Here is a 19,140-nt window from a genome sequence, read left to right on the forward strand (position 1 = left end):
TTGCGTGCTCAGATAAAGGTCTGGTATGGATTTTTGGGGGGACCCTACACCATTTTTTTTTTTAATTTTGGCACGGTGTTCCCCTTAAAATCCATACCAGACCTGAAGGGTCTGGTATAGATTTTGAGGGGGACCCCACGCCATTTTTTTTTAAATTTTGGTTCGGGGTTCCCCTATGGGGAATTTCCATGCCGTTTTTATCAATGAACTTTTATGTGTATTGTTGGACCGGCAATTCATTAATAGCCGTGAGTAGTTTTAAATGACTTTTTTCCTTTGAAATGTCATTTTGCTGTCAGACTGTTCTAAACATGGGAAACATGTGCCCCATTACAGGCATACTATAGACACCCCCCAGGTACGAAATTTAAAGGGATATTACACTTTTATTGCTTCACTTTAAGCATTATTAAAATCACTGCTCCCGAAAAAACGGCCGTTTTTAAAACTTTTTGTTGCATTGATCCATGTCCCCTGGGGCAGGACACAGGTTCCCAAACACTTTTTATGACAATAACTTGCATATAAGCCTTTAAAATGAGCACTTTTGATTATTCATGTTCGTGTCACATAGACTTTAACGGTGTTTGCGCGTTCAAACAAATTTTTTGCCTGTTCGCAAGTTCTGGTGCGAACCGAACAGGGGGGTGTTCGGCTCATCCCTACTGATTATCAATGCAGTCCCAACAGTGCCCATCAGTGCTGCCAATCAGTAGCCATCAGTGCCACCTATCAGTGTTGCCTACCAGTGCCACCTTTCGGTGTTGCCTATCAGTGCTGTCTATCAGTGCCATCTGCCAGTGCCACCTATCAGAGCCCATCTGTGCCACCTATGAGTGCCCATCAGTGCCACCTATCAGGGCAGCCTCATCAGTGCCCACCAGTGCTACCTATTAGTGCCCATCAGTGCCACCTATCAGTGCACATCAGTGCCATCTATCAGTTCATATCAGTGCCTCCTGATCAGTCCCCATCAGTGCAGCCTAATAATGCCCATCAGAGAAGGAGAAAAATTGTTTGCTAAATTCTATAACAAACTATAAAAAAAAAATATTTTTGAAAAATGTTCGGTCTTTCTTCGTTTGTTTAGAAAAAAATTAAAAAACCCAGTGGTGATTAAATACCACCAAAAGACTCTATTTGTGTGAAAAAAATGATTAAAATGTCATATGGGTAAAGTGTAGCATGACCGCGCTGAATTGTCATTCAAATTGTCATTCAAAGTGTGACAGCGCTGAAAGCTGAAAATTGGCCTGGGCAGAAAGGGGGTAAAAGTGCCCAGTAAGCAAGTGGTTAAAGGGATCACAACCCAAATAGTGGGGAAATATAGCTGCCATCCAGGACCCATCCCTGCCGTCCTGTACAACACTTAACACTCAATTTAATCTCCTATATTTTTTCTCCTCACAAAGTTTTAATAATGTTTAAGTATTGAACCTGATAATGTTAATTTTTTTATGTTTTCTAATATATTGTCCATACACTGTATCTGATATTGTATTTTTACATAATCTTTATCCATATTCTGATGAAAGGCACACAGTAAATGTCCTGAAATGCGTTGGTTATCAATAAATAGATAAAAAGATATATTGTATACATAAAAGGTTTACAATATTTTTCCAAGACAAGTCAACACACATTTATATTCTGAATGATCTTTATTAAGATAGCGATATTTGTTAAAACAATTTAACACAGATTAATGCAAAAAAACATTGCTGACTTTAGCGCAGCTGCTGTGATTTCTGATTGCCATTAGTAGGTCATTACATAATGCTATTTAGGTTTATTTGGCTCCAATCATCTACTCCCCTTTGCGTCCTACAATGAATAGCATAGCTTTATAATCAGTGATATCGCTGACATTGCGTCTCCTCTGCACTGCACAGTAATCAATGACTAAACCCACCTTACCAAAGGCGTTTTTCACAAACTCCTCATTACATTTAAAACAATGGAACCGTTCTGCTCCAGCAGACCAGTAAGTTGTATCTAATATCGCAATAAGTAACAGTTGGCCTCCGGGTTTTAGCAGCTTTATGATCTTCTCCAGATTCTTCATGTATTCATCTTCATTTTTACTGATACTTTCCAGTATTAAAGCACTGATAATGCAATCAGCAAGTGGTAGTTGCACCGGGGAAGATATGTTTTCGTGTTCAAAATCACATTTCAAAATCTGCTTGATGGATGACCTTAGGCTCATTTCTTTCTCCTGAAGTTGATCTCTGAAAGAAAAAAAAAACATAATATGGACATTACAGGAAATATTTCAATATAAAGTGATGTGGTGTGATAAGCAATTCTGCCAAAATTCAGTTAGACTGTAATTTGACAAGTTAAAATAAAATTGTCATACTAGTGTAGCACTACCCCCGTAGGAGTTGCTAATGGCAGGGTTCCCCACTACTGCACAGCCAGTCACACAGCATTTCCTTCTCGCATCCAGACACAGTGATCAGACCTTTGGCTTGTTTTTTGTTGTTTTATTAGGGGATGATAACTTGGATGGGGTAATGGCAGGGCCATCTTAATAACATCATGGGCCCCTGGGCAAAGTAATGCACTGGGACCCCTACCAGCTTGCCTCAATTTACGCACCTACTGTCAAGAAAAAAAGTATAAATAGTTCATAGAATTAAACATATATTCATTAGAACTTTAATTAAAATCAATTTAAAAAAAATCAGGGGGCGTGGCTACCGCGCAGCTGAATGGACGCTTAAACCCACAGCTCCGCTCCAGCTTCAGGAACCGAAGCCTTGGGGACGACACAACGACCCTGCTCAACCTCAAAAACGAGCCTAAAAGCCCTGCAACTATCGCAAGATGACCCGCAGGAAAAAGGACAACGATCAGCTGAAGAAATTACCGGATTTCTTCCAGATGAAAGACCGCGGCCTTCTCCAAGATGGCGCCGGCGCCATGCGAGATCCTCCTTCCCCCACAGGCAGCGCGAGGTCTGCGTTTTCCAGCCCGGGCTCACAAGCAGGCTCCAAACACAGCTCTCCTGGTGCCTCCACACCCATGTCCCGCAGCCCAGCAAAGTCCAAACCTCGGTTGGCGGAGGACACTCAGCAAGGCAGCATGACTCCGGATACCATGGAGGACACAAGGGAGCTGGTGGACCCGTTCACAGCCTTCCCAACAACGGGTAAGCCTGTATCAGACACCACCTTAAACGATATGCTTGTCTCCCTACGCAGCTCTATGCATACAGATATGATGCAATGTGTACACAACTTTAAATCTGAACTAGGAGCTATAGGGGGAAGAGTTGATCACATAGAGGATAAAATGGGGGATTTTGCAGCATCTCACAATACTCTGATTGACGCCTATAACGACCAGTCTGATGAGATTACATGGCTTAGGTCAAAGGTCGCCGACCTTGAAGACAGGTCAAGAAGAAACAACATTAAGATTAGAGGGATCCCTGAAAATGTTCTTCCCCCACAACTCCAGCAATATGCACAGGATCTAATCCAAACCTTCTTACCTAACATCCCAGATAATGAAATCTATATAGACCGCATTCACAGACTCCCAAAGCCAGCACACCTCCCTGACAACATACCCAGGGACGTGCTGATGCGAGTACACTTTTACCAGACCAAGGAACAACTCATGTCTGCGTTCCGTAAAAACCAACAACCCCCAGAAAGGTTTGCACACCTCCAACTGTTCGCAGACCTCTCACAATTCACCATGCAAAAACGAAAAGCCTTATTGCCGGTGACCAAAGCTCTCCGCAACCACGATATACCATATCGGTGGGGATACCCCGTGAAATTAACAGTCACCCATGATGGTAACACTACGATAATCACAGACGTGGAGGAGGGACTCAAATTGCTCCGATCACTAGACATACTGCCCGTTCGCCCCTCAGAGGGCCCCTCACCCCCTGCAAAACTCGACACTCAGTACGAATGGCAAACAGTGTCCAGAAAGAGCAGTACCAAACGAAACAACTCAAAAACACCCAAATATAAAACCTAATTCTACTTCACCGCATCAAGGTTCCTGCTAAGGCCTGGAGCATGTACCAAAGTTTCCCCCCTGCTTGAGATATGGGCATTTGCTGTGCCCTCAGATGCAAGTTCAACCCCACAGTTATTCTGCAATACTTGTTTTTTTTACAATTATCTTTTATTTTTTCCCCTACTCTGATCTCTCTCTCCCTCTACTGGTCTGAGCTCCAAGTGGACATCCTCATCAAAGTGGACCCGAGAAGCAACAACCAGCCCAACCAACGTCGACTCATCAAAACAAGATGGACTACTCCAAAGAGACCAAGGTACTACACGCACCACTCCCCATACTACTCTAAATGGCGCTTAAAATAGTTTCATTTAATGTAAATGGTCTCAACCACCCGGCCAAGAGAGCTTCTGTATGGAAAGAAGCAATAAAGCTCCAAACAGATGTCTTATGCCTTCAAGAGACACACTTTGCCACTGGTAATACCCCACATTTTCAACACCAGCAATTTCCTCATATTTTTCTAGCCTCAGCTCCTTCGAAACAAAAAGGGGTCCTTATCGCTATTAGAGACTCTGTAGCCTTTCATCTTTTGGAACCACATGTAGACCCAGCTGGAAGATATATAATACTCATAGGAAAGCTTAATAACAAACCCTTTACCATCGCTAACTTATATGCTCCTAACTCTCACCAACTCCGTTTCCTGAGGAGACTCTACCGTAAAATTTCTACCGTTCAACAGGGATCTCTGATTGTCTGTGGAGACCACAACATAACACCTGACCATTCTTTGGACACTACCTCCAAGGCCAAGCGTCCTCCTCCTTCACTTCAGCCTCTGCTACACTCGGAAAATGTATTCGATGTATGGCGCTGCCAACATGCAAATGAGAAGGACTACACCTTTCATTCTGCTAGACATAATTCATATTCCAGAATAGATTTGATTATGGTTGATAAAATGTTATTGCAGGCAGTGTCCTCCTCCACCATACATGATATCACATGGTCTGACCATGCTCCTGTATCGGTCACGGTGGTGGAGGGGCACACTCCAAGCCCGGCATATATATGGAGAGCCAACACACGTATTCTTCAAATGCCACAGCATGTTAAGAATTTAAGTAAAAACCTAACTGAATTTTTTGAAGCCAATACTGGTTCGGTGTCAGATCCGGCAGTGTTGTGGTGCGCCCATAAAGCGTTTGTTAGAGGGTTGATGCTTCAGATAAGTGCAAGGGAGAAGAGGCAGAGGACGCAAAAGCTAAACTCACTAATCAATGATATCAAAGACCTGGAGACAGTAAATAAACAAAACCCTACCCCTCACAATGCCCAAAAATTATCCCAACTCCGTTTGGATCTCAGACTCCTATTGATCGAAAGATATGACAAACATATACAATACCTTAGAATGTCTCATTACTCATCGGGCAACCGTGCAGGCAAATTCTTAGCCCAGAGGCTCAAGATAGCTAGAACCAAGTCCAAAATTCCTTTCTTGACACACCCCATCACTAAACACAACATTTACAATCCCAAAGACATAGCAAACTCCTTTGCTGAATACTACTCTACGCTATACAATCTGAAAACAGACCCTGACACTCCACAGCCAACTGAGGAGAAAATTCAGGCTTTTCTAGCGCAACTCAATCTCCCTTCTCTATCTCATACACAACTTGAGACCCTTAATGCCCCCATTACTGAGTCTGAGATCCAGAAGGGGATACAATCACTCCCTCTGGGTAAATCTCCAGGCCCAGATGGCCTCCCTAATGGGTATTATAAGACATTCCAATCCATACTAGCCCCAACCCTGCAAACAGTATATTCTGCTGCGATGTCCTCTGCCTCGTTTCCCCCAGAAATGCTTAAAGCATATGTAGTAACTATCCCAAAGCCTGGTAAGGAGCCTACCTCCCCGGCCAACTTCGGGCCAATATCAATACTTAACACTGATGTTAAGCTTTATGCAAAAATATTGGCCCACAGACTGCTTCCAATCCTCCCACTTCTTATAAAACCCAACCAATCTGGCTTCACGGCAGGAAGACAACCGGCCGATGCCACCAGAAGAGTCATCAACATAATACAACATGCCGGGTCGTGTCGGACGCCTTCTCTGCTCCTCTCTTTGGATGCGGAGAAGGCGTTCGACAGGATACATTGGGGTTACATGAACCAAACCCTGCAAAAATACGGGTTCGCCGGCCCCATCCTATCTGCTATACGGGCATTGTATTCTTCTCCCTGTGCACAAGTCTTTACATCTAATTTACTATTTGACACCTTCAACATATAAAACGGGACTAGACAGGGCTGTCCCCTCTCCCCCTCAATTTTTAACCTACTGATCGAACCCCTTGCAGAAAGAATCAGAACACATCCGAAAATCTTAGGCTTCTCCATACAAGGGAAATCACACAACATAAATCTATTTGCAGATGACATCATCTTATTCCTCTCACAACCCAAAATATCATTAAGCCATGCACACAATACCCTAAATGAGTTTAGCAACATCTTATATTATAAAGTCAATTTTACAAAATCAATTATACTAGATTTAGGAATATCCCCCTCCTTAAAATCCGAACTTCAGACATCCTTCCCCTATACATGGAGCAAGACGAGCATCACCTACCTAGGTCTTACATTGACCAAAAACCCAAATGATCTAGCAGAAACCAACTACTCCTCTTTAATTACTAAACTCACCAAAGAAACAGACTAGCCAAAATAGAACTAACTTGGTCAGGCCGTCTTGCCTCATTCAAAATGTTAATCTTACCCCAAATACTATACATATTCCGAACATTAGCTGTCCCAATACACAACACACATATCAAAGCCTTAAATACTCTACTTTCCAGATACATCTGGCAATCCAAGAGACCAAGATGCTCTAAAATCCTCCTGGTCAAACATAGAAGAGCGGGAGGGATGGGACTGGTGGACATTAGGGACTATTATCGTGCTGCAGTTCTTACACAACTCAAAGAATGGTTTGACCCAACATCTGACAACCTATGGTGCGGAATTGAAAGAACTCTGATTCCTTCTAACAACCTACAATGTTTCCTACTTTTCGATGTGTGGAAACCCCACCCACTACATACCCTCCCACTCACCCTCCAAGCATCATTATCTGCATGGAGAGACCTATGTAAAAACCCAACCACGCCACCCCAACTCCAGGAAATCCCTATACCCATAGCAATTATCTCTCAAGCCATCCCCAATCTTAACATGGGAGAATGGCACAACAGAGGTATAAAATTTATCACGGATTTATATTCCAATAACTCCCTTATCCCCTTCACCACACTACAGGACCAATATAATCTATGCCCTACAGATCAATATAAATATAATCAAATAGCTCATCTCCTACGCTCTATTAAATCATACCATATATACCTACCTAAAGAGGCGTGGAAATATCTCACCTCGAAACCCACTCCTCCAAAAGGTATCTCTCTGTTCTACAACATTTTTCAAAGTAAACTAGATTTTATCAAATCTCAACCTTTCCAGAAATGGGAAACAGATCTAAACGTATGCATTAAGAACTCACAGTGGCAGTGCGCATTTAGATCACTCTACAAAGCTTCAAAATGTGTCAACCACTGGGAACTTTCCCAGAAAATTGCATTACGCTGGTATCTTACACCTTACAGGATTTCAAAATTTGGAAACAATGGCTCCCCGCTATGCTGGAGAAAATGTGGCTCCATAGGTAACCTATTACATATGTTCTGGTCCTGTAGGCACCTAACTAGCTTTTGGAACTCTGTCTTCCGGTTTATTTCTAGCATTACGGAAATTCTGACCCGCCCTAAACCAAGCTTGGCAATTTTAAATGTGGGTATTGAAAATTTCCCTCCTGAATTCAAAACTGTAATCACACATATTCTCCTAGCTGCAAGAATACTAATAGCCAAACATTGGAAGGCAGACAGAGCTCCAAATGTATCCGAAGTCCTCACAAACACCCAGACATATTATGTTTATGAATCTCTGATAGCCATTAAGAATGGCCAAAAAGAAAAGTTTGATAAAAATTGGAAAATTTGGACAACATGGTTTAAAGGTAACTGACTTTAACAAATATTAGATGAACTATTCAAAATTCAAAATTTAGATGCTTCCACTATGTCCACATGAGATCAGACCATGGATGAACCTCCTTCAACCTCTCCCCCTCCCTTCCCTACTCCCTTCCCTCCCTCCCTCCTGCCTTCCCTCCCTTTATGTTATTATTTCTTTATATGTTAAATTTCCAGCAATATTATATCCGCATATGGATAACATGTTATTCAGCTATAACTATAATAATGATATTAATACGCCTTACGAGACCATTACCTTAATAACATCTTGAAGATTAGATTGTTTAAATAGATATACCTATGTTAATGTAATATGGTACAACATAACGGTGTAACACTGTACTCTATGTATAACATGCAAAACTCAATAAAAATCATTTAAAAAAAAAAAAATTTTAAAAAATCAAAGACTAATCAACACAAAGGGCACAGTACACTGGGGAATGCAGAAGGGCACAGTACTGAAGGGGTCAGACGGGCACAATATTAGGATCAGGAGGGCACATTATAGGTTCTGGTACTCTTCCCAGGACACGGCCATCTTGAGACAGTTTAGTAAAAAGCACGACTGTCCCAGCAAATCCGGGACAGTTGGCAAGTATGATGTCAAGGAGTGCCCTTGTATTAAGATGGCCCTAGGTAAGGGATTATGGGATACCCAACTTGAAAATGTCCAACAATTAAAACCAGGGACAACTTCCTCCCTATTGACAGATTTCGCTTCTTCCTTCCACCTGCACAAACTAGGTTCCCTTGTACAGCTACTGCTGGTTCACTCCTGGGGGAACTAACAGTCTTTAGTTAGTTCAGCAACAGCCTGTTACAGGCTAGAAATAGGGATGAGCTTGATGTTCGGGTCGAACATACATTAAGTTCAACTCGAACATTGGGTGTTCGCCCGTTCGCCGAACAGCAAACATTATGGGGCGTTCATGGAAAATTTGAGCATTGCAGAATGCTCCATAATGCACTGCGAGATCGCAGTGCATTGCTGTATGATGATTGGCCAAAGCATGCACCTGACCTGCATGCTTTGGCCAATCACAGCACGCTCTGCTGAGAAAGCCATAATTGGCCAAAGGCAGGGTGCCTTTGGTCAATCATGGCTCAGGGGGACTAAGTCCACACCCCACACTATATAAGGCTGCCTACATGGCGGCCCTGTGTAGTGTTGTTGGTATGGACAGAGCAATAGCTTGATTTAAATTAAGCAGGCATGTTATTCAGTTAGTGGCAGTGTATTTGATCTCTCTCTCACACAGACACACACACACACACATATATATACACACATACACACTCTGCATCCAGTGTAGCCTATATCTACATTGCATTCTGTGGTGTACTGTTTCTAATACACTTCAGGCGGTGTATTAATATATACAGTATCTCACAAAAGTGAGTACACCCCTCGCATCTTTGTAAATATTTTATTATACCTTTTCATGTGACAACACTGAAGAAATAATATTTTGCTACAATGTAAAGTAGTGAGTGTACAGCTTGTATAGTAGTGTAAATGTGCTGTCCCCTCAAAATAACTCAACACACATCCATTAATGTCTAAACCCCTGGCAACAAAAGTGAGTACACCCCTAAGTGAAAATGTCCAAATTGGGCCCAATTAGCGATTTTCCCTCCCCGGTGTCATGTGACTCGTTAGTGTTACAAGGCCTCAGGTGTGAATGGGGAGCAGGAGTGTTAAATTTGGTGTCATCACTCTCACTGTCTCATACTGGTCACTGAAAGTTCAACATGGCACCTCATGGCAAAGAACTCTCTGAGGATCTGAAAAAAAGGATTGTTGCTCTACATAAAGATGGTCTAGCCTATAAGAAGATTGCCAAGACCCTGAAACTGAGCTGTAGCACGGTGGACAAGACCATACAGTGGTTTAACAAGACAGGTTCCACTCAAAACAGGCCTCGCTATGGTCAACCAAAGAAGTTGAGTGCACATGCTCAGCATCATATCCAGAGGTTGCCTTTCGGAAATAGACGTATGAATGCCGCCAGTATTGCTACAGAGGTCGAAGGAGTGGGGGTTCAGCCTGTCAGTGCACAGACCATACGCCACACACTGCATCAAATTGGTCTGCATGGCTGTTGTCCCAGAAGGAAGCCTCTTCTAAAGATGATGCACAAGAAAGCCCAAAAACAGTTTGCTGAAGACAAGCAGACTAAAGGCATGAATTACTGAAACCATGACCTGTGGTCTGATGAGACCAAGATAAACTTTTTTGGTTCAGATGGTGTCAAGCGTGTGTGGCATCAACCAGGTGAGGAGTACAAAGACAAGTGTGTCTTGCCTACAGTCAAGCGTGGTGGTGAGGGTGTCATGGTCTGGGGCTTCATGAGTGCTGCCGGGACTGGCGAGCTACAGTTCATTGAGGGAACCATGAATGCCAACATGTACTGTGACATACTGAAGCAGAGCATGATCCCCTCCCTTCGGAGACTGAGCCGCAGGGCAGTATTCCATCATGATAACGACCCCAAACACACCTCCAAGATAAATTCCTTAAGCAGGTTGGGGTGGTGGTAATGGGGTCAGTGAGGAAGAGAAGAATATCATCCGCATATGCTGCGATTTTACAGGTTTTGTTTAGAACATTAATGCCCTTAATGTCTTGGTTCACTCTTATTTTGCGTAGCATGGGTTCAAGAGTGAGCACAAAAATTAGGGGGTCGAGGGGGCATCCCTGGCGTGTGCCGTTCGAGATGGAGAAGGCGCTCGACAGCCAGCCGTTGACTCTAATTTTGGCTGTGGGAGTAGAGTATAATGCCATTATTAAGTGAAGGAAGTGGGCTGGGAAACCCATAGCCTGAAATGTAGCTGACATGTAGTCCCATGCCACCCTGTCGAACACCTTCTCCGTGAGCCATTGATGAATGTTTATTGCTTTTATGGTGTTATCCCTGGCTTCTTGTCCAGGGATAAAACCTATCTGGTCCAATGAGATCAGTTTGGGGAGTAGGGGTAGTATGCGGTTAGCAAGAATTTTAGCATAAAGTTTCACTTCCACATTCAAAAGGGATATGGGTCGGTAGTTAGATACTATTGTGACGTCTTTGCCTGGTTTGGGTATGAGTGTTATGTGGGCTTCGAGGATATCTTTGGTAGCTTGAGGAGATGATGATAAAGAGTTAAATGCCTTGGTTTAGTGGTGGGGTGAGTATGTTAGAAAAAGCCTTATAATAGCTCGCCGTTTGGCCATCCGGTCCGTGGCTTTTACCCGTTTTAAATTGTTTTAGGGCAGTAAGGGTTTCATCCGCTGTGATAGGCTGATCTATGTTCGCCGAGTCCTCAGTTGAAATGGGATTTGGACAATATTGTTTTAAAAAGGCGTTAAGCAGCGCAGTCCTGTCGTTGGTGCATCCCGTTGTGTGAGGGGAAGGCAGGTTATAGAGTTTAGTGAAATAGTGGACAAACTGGTCTGCAATATCTTCTGTGGTCACGTGAGCACGTCCTAGGGGATCCTTAATCATGTGAATGGTCCAAGATGCCTTTTTATGTTGCAGGGCTCTCGCCGGGAAAACCAGTAGTACGTCTAAATTTGGCGTACCATGCAGGGACCTCGACCATAGGGGTCCCCAGGGTGTCACAAAATGGACGCAGGTCTTCAGGCACCTTCAGTAATGCTGTGTGGCCCTGATGAGTGGGAGAGAGGCAGAAGTGAAATTTCCACCTGTACTGGATTCCCTTGGAGCGTAAGACATACAGAAGAGGTTTCAGATCCCTGCGGTGTTGAAGTGTGATAGCAGATAGATCCTGAAAGATCTGAATAGAAACTCCTTCATGCATGAGTTGCTGTTTGCTTCGTGCTTGACGCAGGATTTCTTCTTTTAATTTGTAGTCCACAATACAGCAAATAATGTCCCTAGGGGAGGTCAGTCTCTCTCCCCTTGGGCCGGAGGGCCCTGTGGATCCTTTCCATTGCAATTGCAGAATGAGGCTGATTGTTTAGCCCATTGAACAAGCTAGTGACTGAGGAGGGGAGTTGGTCTGCACCTACAGATTCAGGCAGACCCCTGATTCTGAGGTTATGGCAGCGTCCTCTATTGTCAAGGTCCTCCATGTGTCTTTGGAGATCCCTCAGTTGTAGTGTGTGTGTGTGTGTGTGTGTGTGTGTCCACATGCTTTGTGGTCCTGCGGATGACCGTGCTCTGCTGTGCTGTGACTTTTTCCACCTCATGAACCCTGTCAGCCATTGCATGAATATCAAGTCTCAGCTCTGAGATGGCGGCTGACAGGGTATCTTTAATGTCAGCTGCAAAAGCTTTCAAATCATGTATGCTGAGTAGGGATGAGCTTCGAGTTCGAGTCGAACTCATGTTCGACTCGAACATTGGCTGTTCGCAAGTTCACCGAACAGCGAACAATTTGGGGTGTTCGCGGCAAATTCGAATGCCGCGGAACACCCTTTAAAAGTCTATGGGAGAAATCAAAAGTGCTAATTTTAAAGGCTAATATGCAAGTTATTGTCATAAAAAGTGTTTGGGGACCTGGGTCCTGCCCCAGGGGACATGGATCAATGCAAAAAAAAGTTTTAAAAACGGCCGTTTTTTCAGGAGCAGTGATTTTAATAATACTTAAAGTCAATCAATAAAAGTGTAATATCCCTTTAAATTTCGTACCTGGGGGGTGTCTATAGTGTGCCTGTAAAGGGGCGCATGTTTCCTGTGTTTAGAACAGTCTGACAGCAAAATGACATTTTGAAGGAAAAAACTAATTTAAAACTACCCGCGGCTATTGCATTGCCGACAATACACATAGAAGTTCATTGATAAAAACGGCATGGGAATTCCCCAAAGGGGAACCCCGAACCAAAATTAAAAAAAAAAAATGACGTGGGGGGTCCCCCTAAATTCCATACCAGGCCCTTCAGGTCTGGTATGGATATTAAGGGGAACCCCGGCCAAAATTTAAAAAAAAAAATGACGTGGGGTTCCCCCTAAATTCCATACCAGACCCTTCAGGTCTGGTATGGATTTTAAGGGGAACCCCGCGCCAAAAAAAAAAAAAAAAAACGGCGTGGGGTCCCCCCAAAAATCCATACCAGACCCTTATCCGAGCACGCAACCTGGCAGGCCGCAGGAAAAGAGGGGGGGACAAGAGTGCGGCCCCCCCTCCCTCCTGAACCGTACCAGGCCACATGCCCTCAACATTGGGAGGGTGCTTTGGGGTAGCCCCCCAAAACACCTTGTCCCCATGTTGATGAGGACAAGGGCCTCATCCCCACAACCGTGGCCGGTGGTTGTGGGGGTCTGCGGGCGGGGGGCTTATCGGAATCTGGAAGCCCCCTTTAACAAGGTGACCCCCAGATCCCGCCCCCCCCCCCTGTGTGAAATGGTAAGGGGGTACATAAGTACCCCTACCATTTCACGAAAAAAGTGTCAAAAATGTTAAAAATGACAAGAGACAGTTTTTGACAATTCCTTTATTTAAATGCTTCTTCTTTCTTCTATCTTGCTTCATCTTCTGGTTCTTCTGGCTCTTCTGGTTCTTCCTCCGGCGTTCTCGTCCAGCATCTCCTCCGCGGCGTCTTCTGTCTTCTTCTCCTCGGGCCGCTCCGCACCCATGGCATGGGGGGGAGGCTCCCGCTCTTCTCTTCTTCTCTTCTTCTTTTCTTCTTTTCTTCTTTTCTTCTCTTCTTCTCTTCTTCTTCATTTTCTTCTCCGGGCCGCTCCGCAATCCATGCTGGCATGGAGGGAGGCTCCCGCTGTGTGACGGCGCTCCTCGTCTGACAGTTCTTAAATAACGGGGGCGGGGCCACCCGGTGACCCCGCCCCCCTCTGACGCACGGTGACTTGACGGGACTTCCCTGTGGCATTCCCCGTGACGTCACAGGGAAGTCCCGTCAAGTCACCGTGCGTCAGAGGGGGGCGGGGTCACCGGGTGGCCCCGCCCCCCTCCGTTATTTAAGAACTGTCAGACGAGGAGCGCCGTCACACAGCGGGAGCCTCCCTCCATGCCAGCATGGATTGCGGAGCGGCCCGGAGAAGAAAATGAAGAAGAAGAGAAGAAGAGAAGAAAAGAAGAAAAGAAGAAAAGAAGAAGAGAAGAGCGGGAGCCTCCCCCCCATGCCATGGGTGCGGAGCGGCCCGAGGAGAAGAAGACAGAAGACGCCGCGGAGGAGATGCTGGACGAGAACGCCGGAGGAAGAACCAGAAGAACCAGAAGAGCCAGAAGAACCAGAAGATGAAGCAAGATAGAAGAAAGAAGAAGCATTTAAATAAAGGAATTGTCAAAAACTGTCTCTTGTCATTTTTAACATTTTTGACACTTTTTTCGTGAAATGGTAGGGGTACTTATGTACCCCCTTACCATTTCACACAGGGGGGGGGCCGGGATCTGGGGGTCACCTTGTTAAAGGGGGCTTCCAGATTCCGATAAGCCCCCCGCCCGCAGACCCCCACAACCACCGGCCAGGGTTGTGGGGATGAGGCCCTTGTCCTCATCAACATGGGGACAAGGTGTTTTGGGGGGCTACCCCAAAGCACCCTCCCAATGTTGAGGGCATGTGGCCTGGTACGGTTCAGGAGGGAGGGGGGGCCGCACTCTCGTCCCCCCCTCTTTTCCTGCGGCCTGCCAGGTTGCGTGCTCGGATAAGGGTCTGGTATGGATTTTTGGGGGGACCCCACGCCGTTTTTTTTTTTTTTTTTTGGCGCGGGGTTCCCCTTAAAATCCATACCAGACCTGAAGGGTCTGGTATGGAATTTAGGGGGAACCCCACGTCATTTTTTTTTTTAATTTTGGCCGGGGTTCCCCTTAATATCCATACCAGACCTGAAGGGCCTGGTATGGAATTTAGGGGGACCCCACGTCATTTTTTTTTTTTAATTTTGGTTCGGGGTTCCCCTTTGGGGAATTCCCATGCCGTTTTTATCAATGAACTTCTATGTGTATTGTCGGCAATGCAATAGCCGCGGGTAGTTTTAAATGAGTTTTTTCCTTCAAAATGTCATTTTGCTGTCAGACTGTTCTAAACACAGGAAACATGCGCCCCTTTACAGGCACACTATAGACACCCCCCAGGTACGAAATTTAAAGGGATATTACACTTTTATTGTTTGACTTTAAGCATTATTAAAATCACTGCTCCTGAAAAAACGGCCGTTTTTAAAACTTTTTTTTGCATTGATCCATGTCCCCTGGGGCAGGACCCAGGTCCCCAAACACTTTTTATGACAATAACTTGCATATAAGCCTTGAAAATTAGCACTTTTGATTATTCATGTTCGTGTCCCATAGACTTTAACGGTGTTCGCATGTTCGAACGAACTTTTTTCCTGTTCGCATGTTCTGGTGCGAACCGAACAGGGGGGTGTTCGGCTCATCCCTAATGCTGAGGTGCTGTGGAGGGAGAACGTCAGTGTCTCCTGACAATGAAGGGCCCGTTATGTGAGGTTCGGGTGGGGGTCCTGACCGAGGCGGTGAGGCATTCTGAGGTATTCTGTGGCAGGACGGCGCCATGTTACCCCTCTTTGTCCTGGACATCTCCGGGATGTTCTGGTTCAGACCCCCTTGTTGTTCGTAGGGGGGGAGCGGGACTGCGATGCGGAGGAGTGTATGGAAGCCGTTCCCATGATCGGGGCACGTTTTCGGGTGATATTACCTCCTTGCTGATTGAATTTCAGCTGACAGCGGCGGAAGCTCCAGAGTTATGCGGCCATTTTCCTGTGCAGCCAGACCACTAGATGTTGTTCCAGAACTGTGAAGGCTTTTTTAGATGTTGCTTGGCAAACTCTAATCAGGCCTTCCTGTTTTTGAGGCTCACCAATGGTTTACATCTTGTGGTGAACCCTCTGTATTCACTCTGGTGAAGTCTTCTCTTGATTGTTGATGTTGACACACATACACCTACCTCCTGGAGAGTGTTCTTGATCTGGCCAACTGTTGTGAAGGGTGTTTTCTTCACCAGGGAAAGAATTCTTCGGGCATCCACCACAGTTGTTATCCGTTGTCTTCCGGGTCTTTTGGTGTTGCTGAGCTCACCAGTGCATTCTTTCTTTTTAAGGATGTGTGTACAGTTTCTACTACACTTCAGGCGGTGTACACAGTATCTAATACAGTGTAGTGTGGTGTTGCAAAACAAAAAATACGTCATGTCCGGAAGGCCACCGAGAAGTCACAGATGCTCACAGGCCACTGAAAGAGGGCAAGCAGCCCCTGTGTCTACAGTCAACAGTGGTGGTCGTGGACATGGTGCATCCTCTGCAGGTGGCCGTAGGGCACACTTGTCCTTTGTTTCTGCTGCTGCCCGTGTTATTGAGCCACAACATGCAGAAGAGTTGGTAGAGTGGATATAAAAGCCGTCCCCATCCTCCTCATCCTCTGTCATCCAGGCTCAGAGTAGTTTGCTTTCCAACGCAGCTGCCAAAGCAGCCTATTCCACCAGCTCCTTGTCCACAGTCACTCCTTCCGTAGCCCCACCATCATTCACGGAGGAGTCCCCAGAATTATTCGACCACAGTGTTGGGTACATGCTGCTGGAGAATTTGCAGCAATTTGAAGGCCCTGATGATGGTTGAGGGAGGGAGTAACGTGAGCCCAGAGAGAGGGGGGTGCCACAGAAGGACAAGACACTGGCAGTCATGTTTTGCCAACTGCAGCATACTGCCAAGTTTGCTTCAGTGAGGAGGAGGGAGGGGATGATGAGGTCACTGACTATACTTGGGTGCCTGAGATAAGAGAGGAGGAGGAGGAGGCACAACTCCAATGAGGCAGGATGTCCTCTAGGGGGCAGCTTAAGGGCAGTCACCCTATTGCATCACACCACAGAGCTCTGCAGGTGCAGGGAGCTGCTGACTCCCCGCTGACATTTAAAAGTTCCTTGGTGTGGGCCTTTTTTGACACTTGTGCAGCAGATCGCACCGTTGCTGTTTCCAGACTATGTCTGAAGCAGATCAAGCGTGGCCAGAACAGCAGCCGTTGTGGCACCACATGCTTGACCAGACATATGACGACATGCAATGCAGTCCGTTAGCAACAGCATTTGAAAGACCCACATCAAAAAAAAGGCAGACTTCTCCTTTCTCCTCATCTGGGATCTCCAACCCTACTATACCTCCAGTTCTCTCAAAAACCTGCACTGAGAGGAATGAAGGTATAGAAATAGGTGTCCCAAGTACTTGCAGCCAATCTGCTAGCAGTACACCACCATCTGATTTCAGCAGGCAAATTTCCCTACCCCAGTTGCTGAACCGTAAAAAGAAATTCGATCCCAGCCATCCGCATGCTCAGCGTCTAAATGCTAGCTTGGCCAAATTGCTAGCACTGCAACTGCTGTCTTTTCAGCTGGTAGACTCTGCCCCTTTTTCGTGAATTTGTGGATTGTGCTGTACCTTAGTGGCAGGTTCCAAAACGCCATTTCTTTTCACGGAAGGCCATTCTGGCTCTCTCCCAGCATGTGGAAGGCAATGTTTTGGCCACGTTTGACAGGGCGGTCAGCAGTAAGGTTCATATTACCGCTGACTCATGGTCCAGAAGGCATGGATAGGGACGTTACCTTTCCTTCACGGTGCACTAGGCAACTCTGTTGGCAGCTGGGAAGGATGCAGAACAGGGTTCAGTGTTGTTGGAGCTTGTTCCACCACCATGCCTCCAAAATGCTAGTGGTGATTCTGCCACAGCTCTCTCCTCCACCCCCTCCTCTTTTTCTTCCTCTATGACCTCTTCTACAGATTTGTCCCCTGAACTAGCGGTGCTCCTTAAGCGTTCAAGGGGCTACGCAAACAGTCAGGCTAAAATATGCCATGCGGTGCTTGAGTTGGTCTGCCTAGGGGACAGGAACCAAACTGGGGCAGGGATTCTGTCAGCTCTGCAGGGGCAGGCTCAGAGGTGGTTGACACCATGCCAGCTTCAGCCAGGAATGGTTGTATGCGACAATGGTACCAACCTTCTCTCTGCCCTCCGACAGGGACACTAGACCTGTGTTTCATGTTTGGCACATGTCCTGAATTTGGTGGTGTAGCGGTTCTTGAGCAGGTACCCAGGCTTACAGCATCTTCTGAGGCAGGCCAGAAAAGTCTGTGGTCATTTCTGCCGGTCATACAAATGCCAGTGCTTGGCTGGCTGACATTCAAATGGAATGCAACCTGCTCACCAACTGCCTCATTTGTGACATGCCCACCAGGTGGAACTCAATGTTGGCAATGCTGCAGCAGCAGCACACACAGCAGAGGGCCACCAGTACCTGTGTGAGCATGGCACCAGGACAGGGTTAGGGGAGCTTGGCTTCTTTTCGCCATGCCAGTGGCTACTGATCAAGGATGCATGCACTGTCCTGTCACCATTTGAGGAGGCCACAAGGATGGTAAGCAGAGACAATGCATGCATCAGTGACACTGTCCCTCTAGTTTTCCTGCTGGAGCACACACTTCATGGAATCATGGACAGGGCACTTGAAGGCAGAACAGCGGGAGGAAGAGGACTTCCTTTCCTCTCAAGGCCCCCTTTATCCAGATAGTATTCCGGTAGGCCCACCAAACACACAGGAAGAAGAGGAGGAGGAGGAGGATTGTGTCAGCATGGATTTAGAGGATAACACTCAACAGCAGTCTTCAAGGGATGGATTTCAGTCCCCAGTAACCCAAGGAGTTGTACATGGCTGGGAGGAGGTAGTTACGGATCATGTGATCCTTAGTGACCCAGAGGACTCAGAATCAAATGCCTCTGCAAACTTATGCTGCATGGCCTCCCTGATTTTGCAAAGCCTGCAAAAGGACCCTAGGTTTCGTGGTATCAAGGGGGGGGATCATTACTGGCTGGCAACCCTTCTTGATCCACATTACAAGGGTAAGGTTGCAGAACTCATCTTGCCTTTGCAGAGGGAGCAGAGGATGAAACATCTTCAGGAGGCCTTGAAGAAAGGTTTGTGCAATGCATTTTCTGACTCTGGGAGGTTACAATTTCCTGGTGCTGGACAATGTGTTGAGGCTTCGTTCAGTCAGAGGAAGAGTGGTGGCTAGCTGACCGATGCCTTTAAACAATTTTTCAGTCCTCAGCGCCAAGTTTTGGTTCAAGCAACCAT

General features: G+C 45.9%; 1 protein-coding gene across 1 annotated transcript in view; it reads right to left on the minus strand.

Moving 5' to 3' along the window:
* Positions 1-1,667: 1,667 nt before the first annotated feature.
* Positions 1,668-19,140, minus strand: part of LOC141111259 (indolethylamine N-methyltransferase-like) — a 125,412-nt gene continuing 107,939 nt past the window's right edge. The window contains exon 3 of the mRNA XM_073603403.1: positions 1,668-2,231. Within this exon, the coding sequence (XP_073459504.1) occupies positions 1,808-2,231 (424 nt within the window). The 3' untranslated portion in view covers positions 1,668-1,807. The remainder of the gene's footprint in view (positions 2,232-19,140) is intronic.

The sequence above is a fragment of the Aquarana catesbeiana genome, linkage group LG10, assembly GCF_042186555.1.
Source record: "Aquarana catesbeiana isolate 2022-GZ linkage group LG10, ASM4218655v1, whole genome shotgun sequence".
Classification (NCBI taxonomy): Eukaryota; Metazoa; Chordata; class Amphibia; order Anura; family Ranidae; genus Aquarana; species Aquarana catesbeiana.